The sequence below is a fragment of the Orcinus orca genome, chromosome 1 (assembly GCF_937001465.1).
Source record: "Orcinus orca chromosome 1, mOrcOrc1.1, whole genome shotgun sequence".
Taxonomy (NCBI): domain Eukaryota; kingdom Metazoa; phylum Chordata; class Mammalia; order Artiodactyla; family Delphinidae; genus Orcinus; species Orcinus orca.
The window spans coordinates 182,464,684-182,476,925 of record NC_064559.1 but is presented as its reverse complement, the minus strand read 5'-3'; the positions used below and the strand labels follow the sequence as shown (position 1 = coordinate 182,476,925).

General features: G+C 47.5%; 1 protein-coding gene across 1 annotated transcript in view; it reads right to left on the bottom strand.

The window, feature by feature from the left end:
* The window catches only part of EPHA10 (EPH receptor A10), a 42,472-nt gene that overhangs the window by 24,024 nt on the left and 6,206 nt on the right, over positions 1-12,242 (bottom strand). Inside the window, exons 4-5 of the mRNA XM_004266438.4 lie at positions 8,726-8,881; positions 7,868-8,218 (exon numbers count right to left, since the gene is read on the bottom strand). Coding sequence (XP_004266486.1) covers positions 7,868-8,218; positions 8,726-8,881 — 507 coding nt within the window. The remainder of the gene's footprint in view (positions 1-7,867; positions 8,219-8,725; positions 8,882-12,242) is intronic.

Here is a 12,242-nt window from a genome sequence, read left to right as displayed (position 1 = left end):
AAATGTCATTTGCACTGAGACGTACTGTTACTTGCAGCTGAAAGCCTCACAAACTGGTAAAAAGGACAATTCATATATCTTGTTTTGGTTCTTGGGTTTTTTGGCAAACATCAGCTAGTTCCTTGTTCGAGAACAAGTAAACAGAAAACACTAAGAAATTGGGCATATGAAAAAATATTTCTGAATAAGCAAAAAAAAGTGTTACTCTAAAGACTCAGGAGGGGACTTCCCTGGTGGCGCAGTGGTTAAGAATCTGCCTGCCAATGCAGGGGACACAGGTTCGAGCCCTGGTCCGGGAAGATCCCACATGCCACGGAGCAACTAAGCCCGTGCGCCACAACTACTGAGCCTGCACTCTAGAGCCCGCGAGCCACAACTACTGAGCTTGCCCGCCGCAACTACTGAAGCCCGCACACCTAGATCCCATGCTCCGCAGCAAAGAGAAGCCACCGCAATGAGAAGCCTGCGCACTGCAATGAAGACTAGCCCCCGCTTGCCATACTAGAGAAAGCCCACACACAGCAACGAAGACCCAAAGCAGCCAAAAATAAATAAATAAATATTTTTAAAAAATGAAGACTCAGGAGGAGCAGATCTTTAAGAGCGATTAATATGACAGTTAGAAGAACAAGTAAGGAGGCTGTTTGGCATCTTGAAGAAGATGAAAGAAAACACAGCCTTCTGAAATAGGAGCAGAAGGCCACGAAGAGAAAACAGATGGAGAAGAAAAAGAAACAGGATGAGATGAGATAAAAGTGGAGAGAGTGAGAAAGGCGTGTAGGGAAACTAAAAATGCATTAGCAAAATCAAAATATTTAAAAGTCATTACAAATATAAGGAATTTAACAAAATTACAAGCAGAATGGGAAAGTTAAACCTCTTAGTCCTTGGAACATCAAGTAGACAATAAGAAGGAAATAGAAGGATTAAATAATATAGTACTTAATATATATGGAGATGGAGGGGGAGAGAGAGAACACTGCAGTATAAAAATAATACGCATTGCTTCAAGGTAGCCATAGAATAGTTAAAATGTTTACCATACCTTAGCCCTCAAAGAAAACCACAATAGTTACTTTAAAAAGTAAACATTGGGGACTTCCCTGGTGGCGCAATGGTTAAGAATCCGCCTGCCAATGCAGGTGACATGGGTTCGAGCCCTGGTCCGGGAAGATCCCACATGCCGCGGAGAAACTAAGCCCGTGCACCACAACTACTGAGCCTGCACTCTAGAGCCCGCGAGCCACAACTACTGAGCCTGTGTGCCACAACTACTGAAGCCTGCATGCCTAGAGCCTGTGCTCTGCAACAAGAGAAGCCACTGCAAGGAGAAGGCCACGCACTGCAACAAAGAGTAGCCCCTGCTCGCCGCAACTAGAGAAAGCCCGTGCGCAGTAACAAAGACCCATCGCAGCCAAAAATAAATTTAAAAATAATTTAAAAATAAATAAATAAAATAATTTTAGTCAAAACTACAATACTAGAAGAAAACACAGGTGTAAGTCTTCATGACCTTGATTTAGGCAATGGTTTCTTAGATATGAAACCAAAAACACAAGCAACTAAAGAAAAATAAACTGGACTTGATCAAAATTTAAAACTCTGAGCTTCAAAGGACACTACTAAGAAAGTGAAAGACAGGTGGCTGCCATAGGTGGAGGTGAGAGGTGGGCAAAATGGGTGAAGGTTAATCATTAGAGAAATGCAACTCAAAACTACAATGAGGTATCACCTCACACCAGTCAGAATGGCCATCATCAAAAAATCTACAAACAATAAATGCTGGAGAGCGTGTGGAGAAAAGGGAACCCTCTTGCACTGTTGTTGGGAATGTAAATTGATACAGCCAGTATGGAGAACAGTATGGAGGTTCCTTAAAAAACTAAAAATAGGGCTTCCCTGGTGGCGCAGTGGTTGAGAATCTGCCTGCCAATGCAGGGGACATGGGTTCGAGCCCTGGTCTGGGAAGATCCCACATGCCGTGGAGCAACTAGGCCAGTGAGCCACAACTACTGAGCCTGCGTGTCTGGAGCCTGTGCTCCGCAACAAGAGAGGCCGCGATAGTGAGAGGCCTGCGCACAGCGATGAAGAGTGGCCCCCGCATGCCGCAACTAGAGAAAGCCCTCGCACAGAAACAAAGACCCAACACAGCCAAAAATAAATTAATTAATTTAAAAAAAACAAAACTAAAAACTAAAAATAGAACTACCATATGACCCAGCAATACCACTACGGGGCATATACCCTGAGAAAACCATAATTCAAAAAGAGTCATGGGGCTTCCCTGGTGGCACAGTGGTTGGGTGTCCACCTGCCGATGCACGGGACATGGGTTCGTGCCCCGGTCCGGGAAGATCCCACATGCCGCGGAGCGGCTGGGCCCGTGAGCCATGGCCGCTGAGCCTGCGCGTCCGGAGCCTGTGCTCCGCAACGGGAGAGGCCACAGCAGTGAGAGGCCCGCGTGCCGCAAAAAGGAAAGGAAAAAAACAAAAATGGGTGAAGGTGGTCAAAAGGTATAAACTTCCTGTTATAAAATAAATAAGTCCTGGAGATGTAATGTACAGCGTGGTGACTATAGTTAATAATACTATATTGTATATTTGAAAATTGCTGGGACTTCCCTGATGGTCCAGTGGTTAGGACTCCACATATTCACTGCCAAAGACCTGGGTTCAATCCCTGGTCAGGGAACTAAGATCCCGCAAACCGTGCAGTGTGGCCAAAAAAAAAAAACAATTGCTAAGAGAGTAGATCTTAAAGAGTTCTTATAACTATGTGTGGCTGTGGATGATCTAGACTTATTGTGTGATCATTTTACAATATATACAAATATCAAATCATTAAGTTGTATACCTGAAATTAATATCATGTTATATGTCAATTACATCTCCTTTGGAAAAAAAAGGTGAGTGGCAACCCACAGAGTAGGAGAAAATATTAGCAAACCATGTATCATAATGGTCATTATGTGTTGAACTGTGTCCCTCCACAAAGATATTTTGAGGTCCTAACCCCCAGTACCTCTAGAATGTGACTTTATTTGGAAATATGGTCTTCACAGAGGTAATCAAGTCAACATGAAGTCATCTGGGTGGGCCCTAATCCAATGTGACTGGTGTTCTTCTGAATGGGGGGAAATTTAGACACAGAGAGGGACTCTCATAGAGAGAAGATGATGCGGAGACACACAGGGAAAAGAGGGCCATGTGACTGGAGTGACGCATCTACAAACCACGGAAGGCCAAGGACTGCCAGCAAACCCCAGAGGCTAGAAGGAAGGAAGGATTCTCACTTAGAGCAGAGAAAGCATGGCCCAGCTGACACCTTGATTTCAAACTTCTAGCTTCCAGAAATGTGAGACAAGAAATTTCTTTTGTTTTAAGCCATCTAATTTTTGGTACTTTGTTATAGCAGCCCTAGGAAAGTAATACAAAGGTATACAGAATATACAGATTAGACAAAAAACCTCTTATAACTCAATGACAAAAAGAAAACCCAGTACATGAAAAGAGGTTCAACATCATTAGTCATTATGGAAATGTAAACTGAAACTGCAATGAGATACCATTTCATACCCACTAGGATGGCTAAAATCAGCAAGACAAACAAGTGTTGGTGAGGAGGTGGAGAAACTGGAAACCTTGTACATTTGCTGGTGGGAATATAAAAAGGTAGAGTTGCTTTGGAAGACAGTCTGGCAATTCCTCAAAAAGTTCAGCAGCTCCTCAAAAAGATAAAAAAGTTTCCATATGTATTGGTCAGCTCAGGCTGCCGTAACAAGATACTGTAGACTGGGTGGCTTAAACAACAAAAATGTATTTTCTCATAGTTCTACAGGCTAGAAATCCCAGATGATGCTTGCAGACTCATGTTTGTATTCTAGTGAGGGCTCTCTTCCTGACTTGCAGACAGCCACCTTCTTGCTGTGTCCTCACCTGTCTTTTCCTCTGTGTATGCACAAAGAGAGCAAATGAGCTCTGGTGTCTGTTCCTCTTCTCGTAAGGACACTAGTCCTTGGGATTAGGGCCTCGTCCTTATGATCTCATTAACCTTAATTATTTCCTTAAAGGCCCTATCTCCAAATACAGTCACACTGGGGGTTAAGGCTTCAACATATGAACCTGGGAGAGACAATTCAGTCTATGACATCATATGACCTAGCAATTCCACTCCTAAGTATATACCCAAGAGGACTGAAAACCTGTTTCCACAAAAACTTGTACATGAATGTTCATAGCACCATTACTCTAATAGCCAAAAAGCAGAAACACTCCAAAGTCCATAAACTGATGAATGAATACACAAAATTGTGGTATATCCATACAATGGAACATTAGTCAGCCATAAAAGGAATGGCATACGGATACATATTACAACATGGACAAACCGTGAAAACATTATGCTAAGTGAAAAAAGACAGACATAAAAGTCCACATACTGTGTAATTCCATGTATATAAAATGCCCAGAATAGGCAAATCCATAGAAACAGAGAGTAGATTAGTAGTTATTAGGGGCTGCAGGGGGTGGGAGGAATGGGAAGTGACTGTTAATGGGTTTCTTTGGGGGATGATGAAAATGTTCTGGAATTAGAGAGTTTGTGATAGCTGCTAGGAAAAATGACTGAATTGTACACTTTAAAAGGTAAGTGAAATTTTATGGTATGTGAATTATATCTACAAAGAAAATGACAATATGAACAATGTGATATATTATGTATAAAAACATACTGGATGTGACCAAAGCTATTCTTAGAGGAAATTTCATAGGCTTAAAATATTAAAACTATAATATAAAAACTAAGCATTGGGACTTCGCTGGTGGTCCAGCAGTTAAGACTCCGTGCTCCCAATGCAGGGTTCGATCCCTGGTCAGGGAACTAGATCCCACATGCATGCCACAACTAAAGATCCCGCATGCTGCAACTAAGCCCGCATGCTGCAATGAAGATCCTGCCTGCAGCAACAAAGATCCCATGTGCTGCAACTAAGACCTGGCACAGGCAAACACATAAATAAATATTAAAAAAAAAAACAACTAAGCACTGAACCCACCTAGAAAAAGACTTCAGGAAATCAGGAGGATGGTAGTAATAAAGATAAAATCATAAAATAAGTGACAAAAGTAAAGAGTAGTGGAATCGGTAAGTTCAAGAGCTGGTTATTTGTCATAACCAATAAAATAAACTTCTGACCAGAATAATTTTAAAAAAGACATCACAGGACACAATATGAAGAAAGAGAAAGTAGGAGTTAACTCCAGATACTATGGAAAGTTTTTAAATAAGCGTTTCTGGGCTAATAAATTAGAAAAAGATCATCAAAAGATTTTCTATGAAAGTACAGATTAATAGAAAAGATTGCAAACATCAGCAAGGTACAGTTTCCCAGGCAGTTTTGCATGCCTTCAAAGAATGATAATTATGCTATTTAAACTGTTCCAGAACAGAGAAAAAGAAGAGATTATTCCTGATGCTTTTTTCAAAGCCAGCCCAAAATGCTAAAACTTGACAAAGAACACAATAATTTAAAAAAAAAACTACTCTCGGGGGCTTCCCTGGTGGCGCAGTGGTTGAGAGTCTGCCTGCCGGTGCAGGGGACACGGGTTCGGGACCTGGTCTGGGGGGATCCCGCATGCCGCGGAGCGGCTGGGCCCGTGAGCCACAGTTGCTAAGCCTGCGCATCTGGAGCCTGTGCTCCGCAACGGGAGAGGCCGCAATAGTGAGGGGCCCGCGCATCGCTGTGAGGAGTGGCCCCCGCTTACCACAACTAGAGAAAGCCCATGCACAGAAACGAAGACCCAACACAGCCATAAATAAATAAATTTAAAAAAAAAACTACTCTCTCTTATAAATGTAGATGGAAAAAATATTAAAATATAAGCAAATTAATTCAGAAAATATTAAAAGAATAACACACTCATCTGCAGTAGGGTATAATCTAGGAAGGCAAAAAGAACTCACATTGAAAAAATCCATTAGTAGAATTCATCGTATCGAAAGGTCAAAGACAAAAAAACGTGGTCATCTTGAAAGATGCTCAAGAAGCATTTTGTAAAATTAACATCCATTGCTGATTTTTCTGAAAAGTTCAGTAAAAAGTGAAAGCATTATATGGCCAAGGGGCTAAAAGCAGGGCTTTGGTATTAGACAGACCTGAGTTCAAAGATGGGTCTCGCCTACTAGCTGGCTGACTTTGGATAATTCACTTGGCCTCTCAGACTTCAGTTTCACCATCTGAAAGATGATTATCATTTGATTTAAATGAATTAATGTAGAAAATCATATTGCACAGTGCCAAACACAGAGCAGCACTCAATCAGTGAAAGTATTTTTATTAACAAAATGGAAACAGAAGAGTATTTCCTTAACATGATTTTTAAATCCATCTATATCAAAACAGGATTATTATCAGGAAATACCAGATAAAAATTTGTGTTACGTATATTATACAAAAGGGGTTTTACAGTAGATAGTTCTAGGTATGGATATAGAAATAGAAAAAAATGTGGAAGGATATACTCCAAGATATTAGTAGTTGTATATCTCTGGATAATAGGATTATGGGTGCTCATTTTCTTTTTCTATTCTGAATTTTTTTAAATATAAATGCAATAGCAAATGTTAAATCATAATAGAGATAGTAAAAAAAAAAAAAAAAAATTTTGTCCCAGAAAATCAGGCAAGTTGGGAAATCTCTCCCAAAAGGCAGAGGAAATGGATTAAGAGCTGAAAATGATAAAGGAAGTGACAAGATTTGAGAATCAGAAAATGGACATACAACTCAAGGTTTAGAAAGAGTCTTAAGAGAGAGATCAGAGTTATTAGAAGTTCTAGTCAAAGTAATAACTGGAAATAAAAACTGAAAAAAAATTTTCCAGGAATAAAAAAAGGTATGCAGATCCAAAGTTTTACTATGTTCTAGCCAAACTCAATGAAAAGAGGTCAATATTGGTTAAAGTTTATTTTCACCAGTAGCCTAAGAATTATACAAACATCCATGCGTGTACACATTCGTATTCAAGTCACCTACAAAACAATGACGATTACCCTCGCCTCAGACTCTTCTGCAATACAACTGCCATCAGACGGGGAAGCAGAGTCACAAACAGAACATATCTTCTCAGATATGAAAAGACCATACCACTCACTCACTTATCTTTCTTGCAAAGGATACTTGAAGGATTACTTGAAGCTGAGTGAGACAAATCAAAAGTAAATGTCAAGAATGAGGAAGATGTAGTATAAAAGGATTGTAGGTCTTCATTTATTCATCTCAATTCCAGACTCCAAAATGTGACTGTTATGTGTTGACCAGTGAATTCTATCGCCCCTGACAGTCTGACCCTCCGTGCTTCCTTGCTCTTTTCCAGGACTATGAAAGCGGGTGACAATGCAGCAACACCCTTGCAGAGGCCGAGGGACGAAGTCAGAGGGATACACACAGGGTCCCTCTTTCTAAGACAGGAAAGAAGGAGGTATGATTCTGGTTCCCACTGAAATTTTTGAGAAGGGAGGGCAAAAAGATTGAGGAATCTTCCACCCCTTTTGCCGGGAAACGAGAGGCAAGGCAACTGCAGAGTTGGATGTGGGACACAGGCTTTCCGCGAGGTCAGAAGAAGGAGCACGCACTGGCTCCCGAAGAATCACTAACACTCATAACCTCTTTGGCCCAGAGGCACAGAGTCACCTGTATCCTCAATCTCTCCTCCATGGCCTTCGGGAAGGGGGCTGACCTCGATGGGGGGTCGCCAGGGTCGGGGATTTTTGTTTAAGACCAGCGATCTCAGTTTATCCGGGGTGGCTGCGGGCTGTGGGGATGCTCGCGGTGGGCCGGACGGGCGGGCGCGCGGGGTGCGGAAGGCCTTACCCCCGGCGCCGGTGGAGACGGTGACCTGCGCGTAGGTGGCTCCCGCGGCGGCCTCCGGGCCAGACACTCCGTTGAGCGCGGCTACGCGCACGGTGTAGCGCGCGCCGGGCCGCAGGTGCAGCAGTGTGGCGGCGCGCTCCCGCAGCCCCGCCTGGCGCGGCACGAAGGCCACGCGCGGCCCGCACGGTTCGCACGCGCCCGCCGGGCCCTCGCGGCCGCAGCGCAGGCACAGCAGCGAGTAGGTGACGTCCGAGCGGCCGCCCGAGTCGGCCGGAGGCAGCCAGCGCAGCCGCAGCGCCAGCGGCGAGCGGCTCAAGCTGTACTGCAAGTCCCGTGGCGCCGACGGCGGCCCTGGGGGCACAGAGGCGGGCGCCGTCAGGGGCGGGGGGAGGAAGGGCGGGATGGGGGCGGGGGCAGTGAGGGGGAGGGACGGGGGCGTGGAGCAGTGAGGGGCGGGATGTGGGAGTGGGGCGCGGTCAGTGATGGGGTGGGAGGATGTCAGTGAGGGAATGAGGTTGGGGATGCAGAGTGTGAGGGGCGGGAGTCCCCCGCCTGGCTGGAAAGTTGGGAGAGGTGAGGGCGGGGATGGTTGTAGGCGGCGCACACGGTGATCCCCCAACAAGCCTAACCTCATCCCTCCGTCTGGACTGTCTCTGTTGTCCTGCTTCTTCCAACCCCGGGCCCCGGGCCCCATCACCGCCCCAGGCTCCCCTCCCTCCACTCTGCCGTCTGGATCGCTGGCCCCCACGTGCGCCCTGGCGCCCCCGAGTGTGGAACCCCTGCCCTCACAACGCCTCGATTACGCCCTTATGGACCGCCCCACCCACCATCCGGAAGGCATTCAGGAGGGGGACTCACGGGTGCAGGACGCCGAGGGCGGGTCGCTGGGCGAGCGCGCGTAGCTCTCCTGACACACGCAGAACGTGGACGCGTTTTCCAGGGCCCGGCTGTGCTCCGGGCACGGCGAGCAGAGGGGCCGCCGCGGGGACACCTTGTAAAACCCTGGGGGACAGGCTGCGGGGAGGAACTGCGTGAGGAGGGGGCTCCGCCACAGCTTCTGGCTCCCCCCCCCCCCGCTTTCCTGACTGCCCCCACTGTGGTGGGCCTTATCTCCTCGAATTGTGATGGGGAAGTGGGGGGCGGGGGTCTCAGCTACTCCAGCACCGCCCCGGGGGTGGCAGCTCGTGACTGAACAATGCAGTATTACTTAACCCTTAGTAAGCGCTTAACGTGCAAACACTGCAGTGTTTCTCTTTTAGTAATTCATTAAATGCTCGTAACAACCTGTGAGGTATGTGCTTTATCCTCGTTTTTTAAATGAGGGAGCTAAGGCTCAGAGAGGCTAAGTAACTTGCCCCATGTCCCACAGCTAGTGAATGGACGGATTCCAGCCAAAGCCGACTGGTTTGAGAGACCACACCACACTGCCCTAACGCCCACTGGGAGAAGAGGAACCAAACTTTCCGGTTTTGATGTGAGGACAGAAGAGAGAGGCCTCGAAGGGGTGTCCCACAGTTACCCAAGGACAGACACCCACACACTCCCAGTTACAGAGACAAAAACTCTGACGCACACAAACACACACACTTGTCAGAGCTTCCTCCCACCTCCACTATTTGGGGGCTAATGCATCATAAATCCTCTACTGATGCACTTGGTTCCCATTTGAAAGTGGAGCCAGCCAGGTGGAGAGAGGAGAGGGACAGTGAAAGTTCCCTGGTTCTAGCCTTGGCACCTCCTCTGTTACTTTGCTTCTCTCACCTCCCCCAGAAGTCAATGGTTAAGAGCAAAGGCTTTTATATCTAAACAACCTGGATTTGCAGCTGAGTCGCACCACTTATTTGCTGTGTGGCCTTGGGCAAGTTGGTGACCTCTCTGAGCCTTGTATAGAATACCTACCTCAAAAAGGTGCTTGGAAGATTGAGATAAAACATGCAAACTGCTTAGCCCAGTACAGACAACAGTTATACAATAATGGTAGTAATCACTCTTCCTCCAACTCAGGCCTGAAGTGGAAACAGCTAAGCATCCACTTTAAAAAATTCCTCACCAGCTGGGCCAGGGAGGGAAGCAATGGCTCTTGGCCCTCCTCTCAGAGCTTGGGTGGTCCTCACCTGGTTCCCTGCCCCCGCCAGGACTTCTCTATCCCTCTCCTCTGCTTTAGCTGCTTGTGGAAGGCTGGCTGCTCTCCAGCCCCAAGAAGACATAGTACGGAAGAAAGGATGCAGACTATAGCACTTGGGAAGAACTTTCAGAACTTTCCCTGTCTGGGAGGAGAGGGCAGAGGGCTGAGGGTTCCCATTATCTGGAAGGCTTAGGTTTGGGGGGGAGGGGCGTCCGTGTTGCCTAGAGTCCTGGGCTTTGGGCAGCTTTGGGCAGGGTCTCCAAAGCCCAGGAGGCTTTGGAAGTCTGCCTTCAGCATGAAGCACAGAGCTAGCTAACATCGTGGTCCAGTGGGCAACAGCCACCCGGGCTGGGACTCAGGAGACCTGGGTTCCGGTGTTAGCTCGGCCACTTCCTGTGCCTCTCTGGCCTTGAGAAACCATCAGTCAAATGAGAACAATAAGCATGGCCTGCCCACCTCCACTGTGTAATAAGAGAGGGATCTGTTTGCGGGAGCAGGAGGGGGGGGGGGTCCTCACCGCAGGAGGGAAAGAATGTGGGAGCTCCTTTTCTCCCTGTGTATGTGGGTGTCTGGGGTCCTAGAGGTGGGTGGTCCCATCAGAGACAGCATTGCTTATTTCTACTTGGAGAGGCTCTGCTTAAAAGAGGTTGTATTGAGGGGCAGACTCAGGAAGTGACTCCTGACTCCCGGCCCCTGCCTCCTTCGGAGTCAGAATTTCAGGGCTCATCTAGTTCAGCTCCCACTGGCCCACCCTCCAGCAGCTTTCCTAGCAGTAGCCACAGTCTTTGCTCAGATACTTGGTAATGGGGAGCCAACCTCCCTCTGAGGCCGCCTCTGCTGAACAATGCTGGCAGTTAGAAAGTGCTTCCTTTATGTTGAGTCCAAAGCAGCCTCCCTGCCTGTAACCCGCCTCATGCCGCCTCATTGCAGAGGATTGATGTGCCCTGTAGAGCTTAGCATGTCTGCTTGGGTCCCTCTGCTCCAGGGCAGTCCTACAGAGATCTGAAGACATGAGTCATACACTCTGATTTTTCCCCCAAGGGAAACCCCAAGTCTTTCAGTAATTCCTCTGGTGGCTGAGAGAGAAGGAACAAGAGTCACGGTCCCTAAAAAGAGAAGCCTCCGGGCTTCCCTGGTGGCGCAGTGGTTGAGAGTCCGCCTGCCGATGCAGGGGACACGGGTTCGTGCCCCGGGAAGATCCCACATGCCGCGGAGCGGCTGGGCCCGTGAGCCATGGCCGCTGAGCCTGCGCATCCGGAGCCTGTGCTCCACAACGGGAGAGGCCACAACCGTGAGAGGCCCGCGTACCGCAAAAAAAAAAAAAAAAAAAAAAAAGAGAAGCCTCCACATCCATCTGCCTTTAGAGAGGGCTCTATAATAGCTGCAGAAGGCACTTGCAGGGTCTTCCTTCCCTTTTTTTTTTTTTTTTGCGGTATGCAGGCCTCTCACTGTTGTGGCCTCTCCCGTTACAGAGCACAGACTCCAGACGCGCAGGCTCAGCGGCCATGGCTCACGGGTCCAGCCGCTCCCCGATCTTCCCGGACCGAGGCACGAACCCGTGTCCCCTGCATCGGCAGGCGGACTCTCAACCACTGCGCCACCAGGGAAGCCCGTTTCCTTCCCTTCTTGAAACCCTCCCACAGCTCCCCAATGCCAGCCACCCCACCCATCCGTACTGAACTTTTCCTTTCACACCTCTGGATCTTGTCCTGTAATCTTACACCCCTTCTCTTCTGGTGAACTGCTATGTTCCTCCAAATCCTAGTTCAAAATAACACCTCCCTTGTGAAGCTTTCCCTGGCATCCTCCCCACCTCCATACTCCCCAAGGCAGAGTTGATGCCATTACAAATGGCCTTTGTCTGGTCTCAACCAAAGTCAGAAGTGGGATTGGGTTCCTGGGTGTGTGTGTGTGTGTGTGTGTGTCCCTCTCATTGCCCAGAGTGTGTATCCAAACCCCCTCCTCCAACACCTGATCCAGTCATTCAACAATTTTTTAGCATCGAATATGAGCCAGGTGCTGTTCTAGGCTCTGAAGCTACAGCAGTGAATAAGGCAGACCAGGATTCTACTGTACACTGGTACAGATGCCCTTCTCCTACCTCACAGCGGGAAGAGAGGCCATCAGCTGGTCATTCCCTTCTCTACTAGCTCTTCCCGGTTACCGTACAGGGAGCGGAGCCATAAAAGCGGTCCATTTAGGGTGTGGGCAGTAGGGCACTGTCGGTGGAGTATTTAAAAACAATGAAAC